At 32.3% G+C, this 16,768-nt stretch overlaps 1 protein-coding gene across 3 annotated transcripts; it reads left to right on the top strand.

Moving 5' to 3' along the window:
* The first annotated feature begins 4,369 nt into the window (after positions 1 to 4,369).
* On the top strand, positions 4,370 to 16,397 carry LOC137921775 (uncharacterized). Of its 3 annotated transcripts, XM_068764600.1 has the most exons (7): positions 4,370 to 4,447; positions 4,612 to 4,721; positions 5,506 to 5,668; positions 5,757 to 5,897; positions 9,257 to 9,460; positions 10,593 to 10,832; positions 12,112 to 16,397. In XM_068764600.1, the coding sequence occupies exons 2-7, from the start codon at positions 4,642 to 4,644 to the stop codon at positions 12,451 to 12,453; spliced, it is 1,170 nt and encodes a 389-aa protein (XP_068620701.1). In that variant the 5' UTR covers positions 4,370 to 4,447; positions 4,612 to 4,641; the 3' UTR covers positions 12,454 to 16,397. The 3 variants fall into 3 exon arrangements, with proteins under 3 accessions (XP_068620701.1, XP_068620700.1, XP_068620702.1); XM_068764599.1 differs by lacking the exon at positions 4,370 to 4,447 and having other exon boundaries at positions 4,535 to 4,721; XM_068764601.1 differs by lacking the exons at positions 4,370 to 4,447; positions 4,612 to 4,721 and adding an exon at positions 4,910 to 5,041.
* Positions 16,398 to 16,768: the final 371 nt, after the last annotated feature.

The following is a 16,768-nucleotide window of genomic DNA, read 5'->3' on the forward strand; positions in this document are numbered from 1 at the left end:
TCTATATCCTTATATGTTAAGTGTATGTTAAGGCTTACCCAAAAAGGGACTGATATTTGATATTATTTTTAAGTTATTTTTTAAAAATCGAAATAAAATTTTGAAATATTTGTTTTTTTTTTACGCTTATGATAATATTTTATCACAATTATTGAAAATCCCAAAGACTGTTGATTAATCATAATTATTTAAATTTAACTTTCGGTCTAGTTTGTTGATAGTAAGCTTCGAACCTATTATATGATCTTATCTATGTCATTGGTTCACCTAGTGGGGGCCTATCCACGACTCGTCGCCCCGACAGCCATCGGTAGCACGAACGACGTGTCCTGCCTGTTGCCACTTCTGATGAGCAATTCTTTGAGTTGCGTCGGTAGCCTTGGTACCGCGGACTCCTCATTTATTAATTCGATCCCGTAGAGAACCTCCAGTGACCTTAAGTGTTCTTATACTGCTCATCGTAAACGACCACGTCTCAGGTCTGTTAGTTAGATATCACAGGCAACTCCCAATGGTCAAAGACTTTTGTCTCCAGGGATTGCGGTATTTTGGACTAGGTGTTTTGGAGCTTTCCGAACGCTGTCCATTTGAGTTGGATTCAACTAGTAATCTCTTTCTCGTAGTTGGACTTACCAAGCTGGATGGGCTTGTTCAAAGGCTCTACTGAGATCATCGAGCGTTATGCTCAATTGTTCAATGGTCTCAGCCATTATGACTATATGATGTCTAAATGACATAAAACCTAATTACTTACTTGCAATGGGTAACATAAAAGCATTGTATCTATAATTGATAGTTGCAAGTGGTAAATAATATAATAACCTTGTCTTAGCGTACATGTCTTTGTGCGGTAATCATTATACTACTCGAAAGTTGTTATGAGAGTCTGCTTTATCAAATTTACTCTCACAATGTTACTTTTTAAAAGTACTGGATGCTTCTTAATACAAAATATCACCAAAACAATATTACTATAGCTAGTGGCTCAATAAAGCCGTAGCTCTACTTTTTCCCGGCTTGAAAGCGTCATACCTATGCTTTCGGCCATACTGCTGAAACCGTTGGAAAGCGGGTTAAGGTGGGGATCGAGGAAAGACTGTAAGAACGATGCGGTCGATATCACCAGGCGCGGTACATTGATGTTAGTGGCACTTTAATTCATGCTTCAAGATAGCGTTTTTAACTAACAATTTGGTTTACTTATATAACAAGGCGTCTGATTGCACCGCAATATGGTTCTCCTTAGTCGTATGTCCTTAGCAAAGATCACGACTAATCATGGGATGACTACTTATACAATTTCCCGCTACATTTCCTCCTCGAGGTTCCAGGCACATATTTAATACACGAGACCACTCATTTGATCAGTCTATCGCAAAGCTGACCTACCTCTGGATAAAGACCATTCACTCTACCTGAGATAAATTTGTTAATGAAATTTAAAACAAATTGCGTAAACTGTTTCATACGACTACTTTACGGCCTTTAATTTGTTTCACTAGTCTATGTGGGTGATATTTCGTAACTTAAAGCAGCTAGCTCCGGTATTACACAACAAAAATAAAAAAAAAATACAAAAGATCAGAAATAATAGATATCTTCTGAAAATTGATCCAAAAAACGGTACATATTCAACTTCAAGGTCTATTTCAACACAGCTCGTTGTGTAAGGCAAAAAGTAATACATAAAAGGTTGAGAACAATATTCCTTCGCATTTTATATGAAAATACAACATATATTTTATAAAGTTTATTTATATTGATTAATAATATGTAGTTGCCATTTGGTTCGATAATTTTTGCCTTCTTGTGAGTCATTTCTTAATTTGCCTTTTTTGGCCCAAAATTTCTATAGCAACCGTATGATAAAAGGGCAAAAAACTCATGAAGTAGTTTTTTAAGACCTCTTGTAGTTAATCTGACACTGCCTATAGAATTCGGAAAAGACTGAAACTGGTAAAAATCTGGGTGTAAATTATCCTGATCGACGGTTCACTATGGGCAGACAACATACTTCAAGTAAAGTTATAAATGCTAAAAATCTGCATATACGAGGGTGAATCAAAAAATTCTTGGAATCAATATAAAAAAATGCAAAGATTTAAATAATAATATTTTATTTTTCTACATAATCTCCCTCCAATGCAATGCATTTAGAATAACGCGTTTCTAACTTCCTTATTCCTTGTGAAAAAAAATTATTTTCTTGACTCTCGAAAAAGTCCTCTACGGCAGCTATAACCGCGTCATTATCGTGAAATTTTGTTCCACAAATTTCTTCTTTTAATTTTGGAAATAAGTGAAAATCACTTGGGGCTAAGTCCGGAGAATATGGTGGGTGGTCAAGGAGATTGAAGCCAGCATAGCGGATTGCGTTGAGCGCAACTTCCGATCGATGAGCAGGAGCGTTACCTTGAAGGAACAACCGTTTTTTTTTAATCGCTTCACGTACTTTCGGGATTAAATTTGCATAATAGGGTCCAGTAATCGTCTGGCCTTTTGGCATGTAATCAATAAAAAGGATTCCTTCACTATCCCAGAACACAGAGGCCATAACTTTGCCAGCGGTAGGAGCAACTCGAAATTTCTTAATGGATGGAGAGGATGGTCGTTTCCAAGACATGCTTTGTCTTTTAGTTTCAGGATCAAAATGGTGGACCCACGTTTCACCCATGGTGACAAGACGACGGCAAAAATTATCCGAATCACGCTGGAAGATTTCGAGATTACGCTTAGAAATTTCCAAACGTCGCTTTTTGTTTTCGTCGGTTAACATTCGTGGCACCCATCTTGCAGACTTTTTTGAACCCCAGTGAATCAATTAAAATGGATTGAACGCTACCAAAAGATATCTTTAGGATCTCAGCTATATGTTTTATAGTCATTCTTCTGTCTTCCAAAACCAGATTCTCAACCTTTTTGACATTTTCTTCTGTAACGGAGGTTGAAGGCCGCCCAGAACGCGGGTCATCTTTACAGCTTGATCTACCTCTTTTAAATTCAGCCACCCAGTAGGCAACCGTAGAATAGGGTACAGCATCACCCCCTAATGTCTGCTGAACGTCCAAAAAAAATTCGTTCATAGACATTTTTTTCAAACTGAGATATTTTATCACCGCACGTAACTCACTTTTATCCATAATTTCGACTTTTTAGCAACTCGTTGCACAAAAAAATTTATTACATGCGAACGAACTGACAAAAACAAGTGACAGTCTGCATAAATATAGTGTGATAGACACTCTTTAATTTGAATATCGAACTTGATCCAAAAAGGTTTCATATATATGCACTTCTAAGAACTTTTTGATTCACCGTCGTAATTCACATTTCGTAATTTAACTAGTTATCATTGTAGCTTGCTTATTAACAATGAATTGTTAAAACTGACTGGCTCGACAATTTTCTTAAAAATCTCTTCAAAGGTTCTTCGTTCTTCGTTCTCTTAAAAGGCACCTTTAATATCTTCTCGATTAAAAATATTTCTGATTTCAATTGTGTAATGTAGCTGTTATAAAAAAATGATTCTTTATTTAAAGTAATATTGTTAGTTTCAATAAAATTATCATGTTATGCAATTCTCTTTATATGTCAAAGAACAGAACTGGAGAAAGAACTGTAGAAACTGACGGTAAAACAATTCTCTTTAAAATGGAATTCAATATCAAAAATTCTTTATGAAACATACAATGAATTACATCTCTTGTTGACGTAAAGTTGAATCTACAAGCCTTTCGGATGAAACGCCCCAGACCTGAGAAGAACAGGCTCAAGAAACTTAGCGAGACCATACTTCAGTTAAAACTATGAGGAAAATAGTAAATATTGAAATCGCCAGGGAGAGGCACATCATTCTAAAGGTTTCTTCTTTAAAGTCAGATACAGTGTTACCCTTATTACCTTCTTCGACAACTTTTTATATTTAAATAGTGCACACTTTCTGAACGTTTCCAGGGATGAAATTGTCAATGCGTACACATTGCCCATAAAAAAATTGATAACTCAGTGTAATCGATTCACGAATGTTTATTTATTTAGACAAGGTCAACTTAAACGAAGTAAATCTGTCATTGCCAAAGGGGAAAAAAACATTGTCCATGACGAAAAGGAAGATACCATAGTAGAAGTGTCACGCAGTTGAAAGTTATTTAACATTACAAGCATCAAATTTGAAGTTGCTGTACTTGTACACTACTGTACCTTGGAAAATTATGGAGTAATTTTTCCTTTTGTGGAAGTCTGCTCAAGTAGTTTCGTTGCTTTTCTAACACGATGTAGTAATTTATAAACATTTTTAACTAAGGGCTTGATATATAAAAAATTTGGTGCAACTACTGTCTCAAAATTATTTAAAAATGTATCTGTGCTTGTTGACTTTTGATGACTTTGGCAGTTAGTTTGTCTAATAATATTTACAAATCTACGAAATTTAAGCATGTTCATTAAGGTGTGCGAAACCAAAAGTATTGTAATTTTAAATTATTTAAATACACTACTACTTATTAAGATTTTGTGATAAATATTATTAATTTTATAATTGCACTTACATACATAATTTTTTTGGTGACGTGATACACTTGACAGTATCCTAATTTAATTTTTGTTGACCAGTGAAAGTTGAAAGTTAAAGAGTGAAGAAAAATGAATACGTTTAAGAATATAACTTTTGGGATTTGTAAACGCACTAGGAAAATTTTGTCTGAACAAAACAACTATTTAGGGTGAGTTTTTAATCTTATGCAAAATAGATCAGAATATAATGAAAGACGTAACAACTCTTATAAATAATAGCACAATAGTTAAGTTTTATTTATTTTTGGCGGCGCAGTGATTGCATCTTTATACATAATTTACATTGTCAGTAGGCACTATAGTTTGTAGGTAATACTCGTGAAGAGTTCTCATTTACCTTTTGACCGTGCTACGGCATAGTAGCGTAAAATTAACGGCAAAGTAACTAGGTAAAAATGATTTTTCAAAAGATTTTGTGTAAAACGTATACTGTTCTTTTGTCATCTTCAAAGAAGCAAATTATCAGAAGGTATATATTATTTGTAATTCCAATTATCTGTCTACATATTACATATGATATTACATACATACATATATATCTGTAGACATGTATATATGTATAACTATTTTGTTGGGAAGGAGTTGATTTTAATTAAATTAAGAAAATAATTACATACAAACCTAAAGTTTACTTTTTAGTTAGATCTTAATAGCCATGAGGAATTAAATACTTTAAACATTTTCTTGGAAATTAGTAAATGCTGCTTGACTTGCTACAAATGTGACTTGACATTTCATGATTTAGTCATGCAATATCAATTGCTGTTTTTGTTTCTTTTTGGTTTTAACTTAAACACAAGTGTTGTACTGATTTATTTATTTATTTCATAATTGTGTTTCTTTCCTCTTTTAAAATTTCATTCTTATTATTATTTCAAATGTCAACGTTATATAGTAATTATGAAAGTTTAAATGATAATAATTTTCTTTCAGTCCATTAAAATATGACTATTCCAAAATGTCAACCAATGTTTCTGTGTCAGCTCTTCAAAAAGAAAAAGAAACTTTTCAGGATGTTCTGCCACATATTATAAATTCTTTGGTAATAGAACCTAAATTATCAGAAGTACCAGAGATGAAAACATGGGTGAAAACGGTATGTGACACCTAGTTTTATGTAAATATTTGAAAATATACAATAAATAACTGTAAATAACATAAAAATTATTTTTATCTTTTTCAAGATGTTAGATTATAATTTGGCGGGAGGAAAGAAAAACAGGGGTTTGACTACGGTACTTGCATATGAAATGTTAGAAAAACCGGAAAACATTACTGAAGAGTCATTAAGAAAAAGTCGAGTTATGGGATGGTGTGTAGAAATGGTAACTATACTTCTTGATTTATTAATGACCAATAATAATATAAAAAAAAATTATCTGAATACATGACATCTTGCTTGTAAAACAACAAGTTGAATATATTTAGAATGAAGATTCTTTAACCTAAGTGTTCAATAATCCAATACTTCAAGTTATTATTACTCTAATGCTGTGTCATTGTTACAAACATATAAGTCTCTAATTAGTACTATATTGACCCCGGTAAGCAATGTAATACATGTGAAAAGGGACAATATAAGGTCTAAAATAATTTAAACTATAAGAAAAAAATTTTTCTAATAATCATCTACTTCTGTCTATCATAATTTTACTAAAAACATTGAGAACAATATAAATCGTATAATATTGTTTAATTATAGAGGTATTTGTTGCTTACTAAAAAACTGTGTGGCATGATCCAAGCTAAATATTAAATAATAATATAATAAAATATAAAATTGCCTTTATAATTAAATGAAAAATAATTTATCTATTAGATCTATTAAAAATTTGTTAAAAAATATGTAGATAAATAATTTTATCCATATAGTTAGTAAATTAATATTTTAGTTTAATGCTTCTTATCACTTGCATATATTGTTATATTTATTGTGTCCCATGCAAATTGCCATTGGTAAAACTTAAAGTATTTAACATATATTATATTTAATTTAATCACATACTTTCACTCACTCTCTTTCAACTCATTAAAACCAAAACAGTACTTATTTGTTATTAATTTTTATTTATTAGTTTAACATGATTTCTACCTTATAGGTAGAACATATTACTAACAAATACTTAAATACCACTCACCTAAACTCAGTTAACAAAAAAATTACAAAAACCTTTACTCATGTAGAAATAATAGTTTTTCAAATATTATAAATTTTGAGTTTCAACAAATAAATTTTTCCTCTGCAAACTTAAGAAAATTGATTTTACAAATTTGATGATGAAATTTCTCCCTTGTTTAACAATATGTGTGACTTCCCAGAATAAGATCTATTTAACTCAAATTCAACAATATTCAATTTAGCTAATGAGTGGTTTTAATCAAATCATTAACTTTTTTTTGATAATTAGATAATCCATATTTGGTTATATTTCATCTTACCTAGATGAAATCAATCCATACCAAAAGGTTACATTATTTGGCAGATTTTTTTTAATACAAAATCAAAATCATTGTTTGGAAGTCTTGTATTGTTTTTTTATTGTCTAATGGTTGGTTTTGTTCTGCTTAGCTAAGAAATTTCAAGCAACTATGGTGTAGTTTAAGATTAAGTATTTTTTGCAGTTAATGTTATTTAGTAAATGTTTGACCTTCAATTTTTAAACAAAGTTTTGTTTGAAGTGTATTATTAGGAAATGCTAACTGATTTACCTAATAGTTAAAATTTTAAATGTGGAAAATATCGCAATTTTAATGTTAATGCCATAATGCTTGCAGTATTAATATTTTAATGTCTTGTGTCTCGATAGATTTTTAAAACATCAATCAGATTACTCATACTTTTTTATGCAATATTTAGCTTGTTATTGTACAACTGCTTTAAAGTAAAAATGTTAAAGCACCTAGTACAGATCATATATATTTTAATGTGATGTGTCGTTGGTATTAATAAACTTTTTGATTTCTGTTAATCTCTACTAGTCATAGCATATTACATTTGCATTTTCTTTGAAAAATTTCATTTATTTTATAAAAAATGAACTCTATATTTCAACTCACATTTCTAAAAAGCGTAAATCATTTCATTTGTGACAAATGACTATGTATAAACCTTTTCGTGTTAGTTCACACAAACCTATTTTTTTAATCTCCCAACAAATTTAACTGTTATTAATTAACTATTATTAGTTACCGGTGTTGATTTAAATACTTCCAGCATTAAGTAACCATAAAAAGTAAATTAAACTTCGTTATCGTACTCAAAAATAATGATCGGTGATTGCAATATTTACTTAATGATGATCGCCGGTAGATTGTGGCCGTCCATTAAGTAGACCGACAACAGCTAAGCTAACGGGATTGACCGCCAGTAGAGTCCGGCTTGGGTAGGCCCGCTGCTGGGTGGACCGACGACAGCCAAGGTGGCCGGAAGACTTCTAGCTAGACGAGGGCGTCGTTGTGATGATCTTTGCATAAAATCTATGCCTTGCAATGGGCGTCTATCGGCAGTACATGTTGATAATAATGACCAAGCCAGTAATAGAACATGTTATGTAAAAACTAGAGCACAAGATTCTTGATGGTGTCCTAGGAGCTAAGTTACGTAAATGAGCAAGCTCATGGATTTCTCATGTAAACGCTGATAAGGCAATAGTGTGGATGCAGACCAAAAAAAAACAAAGAATTTTGGCGGTTTGTTTTTTATTTAGAAGGCGTGTAGTAAAGGCTACGGTATAAACATGATTCAATTTTCGAAAAAAATTATTATTTTAAGTAATTCTTTTTAGTAATAAACTAAAAGAAAACATGTGAAAATATATTTTTAACATTTTTTTTTAATTTATGCAAATTGTTAATTACCGGATAATTATTTTTATATCTTTCATCAAAGTTTTCTTATCTTTATAATGTACAAAAATATATGATTGTTATGAAATCATGGCACCTGAAACAAAAAGGTTACATATTTCCTGTCCAGACGTTGTTCAAAAGACCACTTAAATACATCTACATACCTGATGTAAATAAATATATTAAATTTCGTCGTCTGCAAGGCTCAGATATGCCTCAAAGTCTTAGGGAGATATACCATAACAGCCGCGCTTGGCAAGTGGGTTAGCGATTGCGATGTGGTATTATGGTGCACAGGGGACGCTGATGCCTATCCTCTAGAAACGTTTTTATGAGCAATGACAATCCTACATAATTAATTAAAAGTGTTAATTATTTAAGAGTACCTCGGGAATTGAACCCGCGATTTAGGATTGCAAGACTCAGTCCTCTACCACTTTGCTACCACTGCTGATGTATTTATTATTTTATATTATACATTTTATTTTTAAAAATATTAAATTAGTGTACCGTGCTCATTTTTTGTTGATTTACTTTGTTTCAAAACGAGCCTTGCTGTATATATTATTTAGACTTATAATTAATATTTTTTTATTATATATTTCATCTGATTATTTCATCTGTAACTTTAGGAGTTATATACAATTTAAACAATTAAAAGTCGAAAAACCTTATACGTTTTCAGTACCGAAATCATAGTAAGAAAATTACAAGGTCCCTGAATAAATTATTCTACAAAAACGTCATATTTCTATGTTGCAAGGTTAAAATTATGTAACTGCCGATGTTAATATACCAATGGCGGTGTTAACAAACATATTTTTTTCTACTTCAGCTACAGGCCTACTTTTTGATGATCGACGATATTATGGATGGATCAACGACTCGGCGAGGAGTCCCATGTTGGTTTCGATTACCTGAGGTTGGATTGGGAGCTCTCAATGATACCATTATTATGTATAGCGCTATGATGGAAACTTTAAGCACGCATTTTGGTGATAAACCACATTTCACACGTATCGTCAATATGTTTAATGAGGTAAGTTTTTTTTATTTTATTTGATTTAACAGGCGCGCAAAACTACGTCAATAGACTACAAAAACAGACAGTTGACGTATGATTTTTTTAGATTTAAAAATATTATTTAATAATATATATAGATGTGTATGATTATAAAACGTAAAAGTCGCAGAATGTCCGCTGTTGGTTATTGGTTTTTCCCATAAATCTCCAATAAGACAGGTCGACAGGCTTCATCCAACATCTATGATAAACTAATAGAGCCTATAAAATACACAAGCAATTATTTGCTTGATGTTTTGAAATAATAAAATCAATCCAATACCAACCTACACGCAGTCGAGTCATCAGGAGCACAACTTAGCGCACTCGGTCTAACGAACAATCTAGTATTTGACTCTAGCAGGTGTTGAATTATAGGTAAGCTTCTTACCGTTTCGTAGTTGTACCTATACTTTCTGATATATCCAAAATTAATTGTGAGAAAAAAATCATGTACATCATGGCTTGAAAGTTTCCACTGTGACGAATGTTTACTATAAATAATATCGTTTGTGATTTAATTCTTCTTTGGCTATGTCAAATATATTTTAAATTAATATCAATGTATAATTAAACATATTGTCTGTATGTTTGTCAGATTAGATTAGAACTTACTAATTCTCTGTTGATGTTAATGCAGTTAACCTGGGGGCTTTTACAGCTTCATCGGAGCTGAGTTCACGGAGCGAAAGGGTCCGTGAACTTAAGAACCTACTTCATATACATATCTTTATTTTATATGGGCTTGAATGCGATAAAATAATATTTTTCGGTAGTGGCGGATTTATCCAAATTTAAATTGAAAATCAAGTGGCAAACACTAGCCGGTATACGAGGCGTGGGTAGGCAGACCGCCCATTAGGTGGACCGAAGATACGGTGGAGGTCACGGGAAGTCGACGGATACGAACCGCGCTAGACCGGTCATCGTGGCCGTCTTCGAGTGAAGCTTATGCTTTACAGTGGACGTTTATCTTTTGACATGATGATGATGGTGATGAATAAATTGATAACACGTGATGGAACTAACACAAATGTAAATTGAAAATAATTAACGTATATGAAATATTTTACATTAAGACATATCTATTTAAAAATCTTATTTTCAGAGTCTAAAGAACACTGCCCTGGGACAGCATTTAGACTACACAATGGCGCGTAGGAAGAAGAATGACTATAGTCTGTTTACGATAGAACGTTACAATGCTATCGTCAAATACAAGACTTCTTATTATACATTTAAATTACCCGTGTGCTTGGGTATGATACTCGCGAACAATACAGATGACAAAAGTCACAAAAGAGCGGAAGAGATATGTTTAGATATCGGCCATCTTTTTCAAATGCAGGTACGGTATCATGCATCTTTATTATGGTAATATTTTATTTTTAAAAATTATTCAATATCGTTTTTGTTTGATTCGACAACGATCTGTACCGTTTGTTAGGGAGTTTTTGTTAAGACTGAGAATAAGGTGTTAACAAAAACTCCGAAACCTTATTTCTTTAATTAACCTTTTTTTAGTTTAAATTTATGTTGTAATATAGTTGGAAGTATTATTATTATATACGTTTTTGCGACGACTTATTATATCGTATTACATTTAAAACAACCTGTCGTTGACGTATGCAAAAATCCATAAAAAAACTACGGTTTCCTTTACAAGAGGCATTAAAATACAAAATATTTTTATTCAAAAAGAAATTTACACAAACTTTTTTATTGTCTCTTATTTTAACATTAGTGAGCTACTATCGGCTCGGAATGATGATCTGCAGAGAAGAGCCGGCTAGAAACTCAAATTGATTTGTGAGATGGGAGTATTAATTATGGAACAGCCATTGCAGAAACTAATTTTAAATTTCGAATAAAAACAGTTCGGTACGCGTGATAAATTAATAGTGGTTTTGTGAAATTATTTTCCAAACGGAACACCTAGTCTCACAAATGTTATTATGGATCACTGTTACTGCACCAAAAGTATATTAATCTTGACTATAATTAATTTGACATATTGTAGATTGTTCGCCCCCTTGTTTTATTATTTAGCCAATCGTTTAATATTGTTTTCTGTTTTATTTAATTATTAACTTTTAGGCTTGGGTACGTTTGCAATAGGCAATTTTGAACTTTGAATTAAGCTAATGAAAACTTATATTATGTATTGTTGTAGGCGACCCTATTTGAAATAAATATGGATATGTGTTCCAAGTTTTATAGTGCGCGCAAAACCTACCGGCCCTAGGAAGAATCCTATGGCTGGTAGGTCTTGTAGAAATAACACGAAGTCCGGAGTAGAAGTGTGTATATTCATTCGAGCTTCGCCCGTATTTATATAGACGTAAATGAATAATTTTATTTTCGTGGAATTCCTCTTTTCGATGCGCCGCTAACGATAACGTAATGTTGCTCCTACAATAGAAATCTGAAAATATTATTAAAATTTTCTTGAGCATGTTGTTCTTGTTTATACCGAATAATGTTTGCATGGGACCTCTTTCAGTTAACTTTTCTTTTCGTTGATGACCATGATTTACTCATTCATTTTTATTTTAGCACGGTTATATAGTATAAGTATAAAATACACCTGTTATGAACTTGAAAGTAAATGAGATGATATTACACAGGATGATTTCATCGATTGCTTCGGTTCCGAGTCGGTGACCGGGAAGGCTGGTTCAGATATACAAGAAGGTAAGTGCTCGTGGCTCGCCGTGTCAGCTCTGCAGCGCTGCAACGAAGCGCAGCGTAATGTGTTCACCACCTGCTACGGTAGCAAAGAGCCGGCTCACATCGAACGCATCCAGCGCCTCTACGAGCAGCTGGGCCTACCAGACTTGTACCGCAAGGAAGAGCGAACTCGGTACAACGCCATAGTTCAAACAGTACGAGATCTACCGAAACATACAAATCTTTCTCCTGATCTCTTCCTTACTATATTAGACATGATTTATAAGAGAAAACAATAGGTAACAACTAACAAAATATAAGTATGTTTATTGCTGGATCATAATTATAAATTATATTACCTTTATTTCTCAGTAGTACACAAAAAACACTGTTAGACCTATTGTACCTTAATGAAAGACGGAGAAAAGTTAATGTGTATTTCTCTTTCTCCAATAAAAATTAAAATGTTTATTACAGTCAAAAACTTTCTTTTATTTAAGTAGCACAAATTTTTAATAATAAATAAATAAAAAAATTTTAACATTGAAGAAGTGAATCGACGCGGTTGCTGTTATTAAGCGACAGTGAGTTGCTCATATATTTTTTGCGAAAAATATGACTGATAGTTATGAGGTAGGGGGTGGCCGGGAGCTATGCCGGAGAAAGACTGGAGTCTGACCGTGGTTATTAAAATATTTATACAGGCAAACACCTTCTGCCGCTGTGTTTTGTATACAAAGAAAATGTTCAGTGAAAAGTGTAGATTTTCGTGGTTTTATAAAAAAGGCAATTATTGTAATAATAAATTTACAAAATTCACGGAAAATAATGTTGCCAGTTGAGATATTTAAAATGCATTTTTTCGGCGTATGAAATTCTTTGTACGTAATTACAACTAATTACTTACACCTCTTATTTAAAATAAACAATAAGATGAATTATCCATATAAAACCTCCTTTGTTTTGTAGATGTGGTTGGTTGTTCACAGGTTAATATCATTATTAATTTATTATATTAGATAATAACAGTGTTATGGTATGAGCTTTGAGCAGAAACAGAAAGGTTTTATACGTACTTGTAAAGTACAGAAAATATTACGTTGACCTTACGAATCATGTTTTAATAATTTTCAATTCGCTTACTTTCAAGTGTATTATAAGTTGGTATTTCTTGTGATGAAGTGCATTATAGAGATGGGTAGCTCATGAGCTAATAGATATAATCACTTACTAGCAGTTATTTGTTTCAATTATATCTCTATATATTTATCCTTAAGAGGCAATTTTCGTGATGACTCGTTCAGAGTTAGAGAGAAAGAGATGGATGTATTTAGCAATTTACACGCAGGAGAGATTAAACTACGGATTTTCGGAACGAAAACATCACACGCGCGGGCGTTTAGCTTTTTTGTGCTTTATGACAAAAACATAAAATGCTTAAGAGGAAGCAAATGCTCTTAAAAAAAAGAATCTAGTTCACGGACCCTTCCGCTCCGTGAGCTCAGTACCGATGTAGCTGTAAAAGCCTTAGGGCTACCAGCATTAACATCTTCAGAAACAATACAATACAATATTAAAAAAACTCACTAATTCGAGAACGATGATTTGTTTATTTACATTCAATTCTCAGTTTTTATTTATTTATGTTGACAGTCCTATGCCTGTCAAGTATGAAGGAAAATAATTGGCTCTAATGGATTCCATTATTTCGATTTCACACGTTTTGTACCGCCTTTCTGAGTTCTATGTCTGAGCTAAAAGAAGAGTCGAAGATCTCAAGGGTATGTTTTTAGTCTTAGTTGCCCTATTCTCTCTCTGAGCCGTATTAAGAGGCACACCTAGTGTGACAGCCAGAAAAAAAGGCGATTCTTGGGAATTAATAAAAACAAAACTAGTGGATCAATCGTTTTAAAATTTTAAAGGTATATTTATACATGTTTTGAGAATACACAGTATAATTTTTGGAATAATATATTAAATATTTTTGAAATAACACGCGATCTCCGGCGGCGCCAAAAAAAAGGGCCTCCACTGCTGGAGTGATTGCAGCCTTCTCCGTTGATAAAACCTAAAAAAAAATTCTCGTTAAACAAAAACATATTGTCTGTACGATGACCCTCGGACGAATCAAAAATTCAAAAATTGACAAAATGGCGGCATGTTGAAAAAAAAAGTTAAATTTTACCCAAAATTTTGGTGGTTTTTGGCCTACCAAAATCCGATTTTTGATCAGATCAAAAAACTGGATGGTCATCGTATGGAGAACTATATAGAGAAGATGTGAAAAAATTTGATAGCGATCGGATCATTTGTCTCCGAGTAATCACTCCAGCAAATTCGAAAAATGCTGTTTCGAGATAAACGCGTTTAAAGATAAAATAATCGTTTTCACTGTTATAAATGGATTAAAGTCGTACTTACAGCTAATCTGCTATTCCAGGCCCATATGTTTCACCTTCCTCTTCCTCAAAAAGGGCTTGTTGAGCTGAAGAAGTTGTCCACAAATTTTTAAAACATCCATCAAAAGTTTGATGGTAAAATTTGCTTGCTAGATCCATTAGTCCGCAAAAAAGATTGATCCCATTTATTCCGAAGTCCAAAAGACGCATCACAGCAACAAGACGTCTATTTATTTCAAATACGCTATCGACCTTTGGTCCAGAATTAATGTACCAATTACCACATTCACAAATGATAGCTATTTTAAACCCCTGGCCTCTTGGACTTGCTTGATTAAAAGTAATTTCCTTGTGACAAGTTTTGCACATCACTAAATTGCTGATACCTGGAGGCTCACAATAGAAACCTGAATCCTATTTGCAAAGGTTGGAAAAGACGGTAGACTCCGAACAGTAGCTCAGGTATGTCCCGTAGCCAATGCAACTACCTATCTGCCGAGCGGCTACTCTTTTAAATGGCTGTAACTCAAAAACTATTTAAGATATCGATTCAAAATTTTAGTATGTTATTTTTAAAGGTATAACCTATCGAAATATGAAAATAAAAAAAATCGATTTTTTGAAAATTTCACACTAGGTGTGCCCCTTAAGCTAAACTGGTTAAGGACATAAAAGAGTGAAATTTATCCCAAGATAGAAATGATTTGAATCACTTTTTCCTTTTCAGGGATAAATTCTGTCCATTTCTAGCGTATCATTGCTAAATTATTTAAAATGTAAAAACCTTGCTCTATCCGCTTCACAAAACATAAACACTGACACACAAACATGAACAATAAATTGTGCGACATTTGCATATGTAAAAGCAACGGATTGATTTTTTTTCTAATGTAATGAATAATTTTGCCTAATAGAATGATTTTTTGTCTCATGATATTAGTATTTTTTTTAGTTTTCAAGTAGAATCACTTAAGAATTTTTTTTTCTAAAATACAGCAACAGCGACGGTCGTTTCTATGTCAGTCACTAGTTTTTATTTGGGTCGCACGTCTCGATTCCGTAGATATGCCAAGTTAAGCACTACGCTTACTCGATGTATCGGATTTATTTCGAATGGACATTCAAACTTCAAAAAAAGAATGTTTCAACATTTATGTTAAAAAAAGATAATCCTAAATAATCTGTAATAAATGTTTTCATCGTGGTTCTTTATTTTATATTAAATAATGATTGTGTTAAAGTGTATAATAATAAGTAAAAACGTATAAATATAATCCATAAAAAGGATAAGGTTATGTAATTATAAAATGACGAATTTATATGTACAAAAGTAACAATGGTTATATTTAAAACCATTAATATACAAGGAAAAAAGTTAGTGAAACTGTCCTTAATGTCTAGTGTGCCAAGGTAATGTTTATTATTAAAAGGATTAAATGTATCGTATATATTCACTACAGCACAAAGTTAATTATGTTTTTGACAGGTGTTAACTTTTTAAATAAATTTCAGTGAAACATTCAGTTATGAAAATTTTTTACTTATTAATGGTGTAAATATTTTAAATATTTTTTGTTTACATGCATTATTAAAAAAGTAGATTAAAATAATGAAAAATGTTATTTTTTAATTCATGAACATTTAAAATTCTTGGCTTTTGTACTTTCGATAATTTATTTCAACGTTTAATAATTTCGATAATCATAGATACTTTTAACATTTAAGTCTGAAGCATGGAGGTCATTATTTAATTTTATTCCATTTGTAGAAAAAATTATTAGTCAAGGTGTAGTTTTGTATTATTTGCATAGTAATGTTACTAATATTTTCATGTGGTGAATAGGTTTTAGTGATTATTATACTTATTTAATAATAAGTAATATTAAATGTTATTTAAACCAAGTGTACCTTTATTTTTAAATAAAGATTATCTATTTAATTTGTTTTCTTCATTTAAAACAAAAAGTGGTTTTAAGTTTCAGCTTTACCTCGTTCGTATCATAAGCGATTGTTCGGCATTTCCGTCATAATATTAGCCGATATACTTCCAAAGCAAAACATCGGCCACACATAAAGATCGCCACGGTGGCTGGTTTTGCGTTTCCCGCATCCAGCAACTTCCCGGTATCTTCGGTCCACCTGGTGGGGCGCCTACAGGTCTTGGGCGCCACTCGAGAGCCTTTCGTCTCCAACGGCCGTCAGTGGGACCAGATAG

Source organism: Battus philenor, unplaced genomic scaffold (assembly GCF_028537555.1).
Source record: "Battus philenor isolate CCGP_79_NKW_IND1 unplaced genomic scaffold, ilBatPhil1.0.hap1 SCAF_19, whole genome shotgun sequence".
In the NCBI taxonomy this organism is placed as follows: domain Eukaryota; kingdom Metazoa; phylum Arthropoda; class Insecta; order Lepidoptera; family Papilionidae; genus Battus; species Battus philenor.

What these genes read in the sequence shown, in the direction of transcription:
- LOC137921775 (XM_068764600.1), top strand. Translation starts at nt 4,642, where the DNA reads ATGAATACGTTTAAGAATATAACTTTTGGGATTTGTAAACGCACTAGG. An exon ending in TGAAAACATGGGTGAAAACG is followed by an intron (nt 5,669 to 5,756) that starts GTATGTGACACC and finishes ATCTTTTTCAAG; the next exon opens with ATGTTAGATTATAATTTGGC. An exon ending in TGGGATGGTGTGTAGAAATG is followed by an intron (nt 5,898 to 9,256) that starts GTAACTATACTT and finishes TTTCTACTTCAG; the next exon opens with CTACAGGCCTACTTTTTGAT.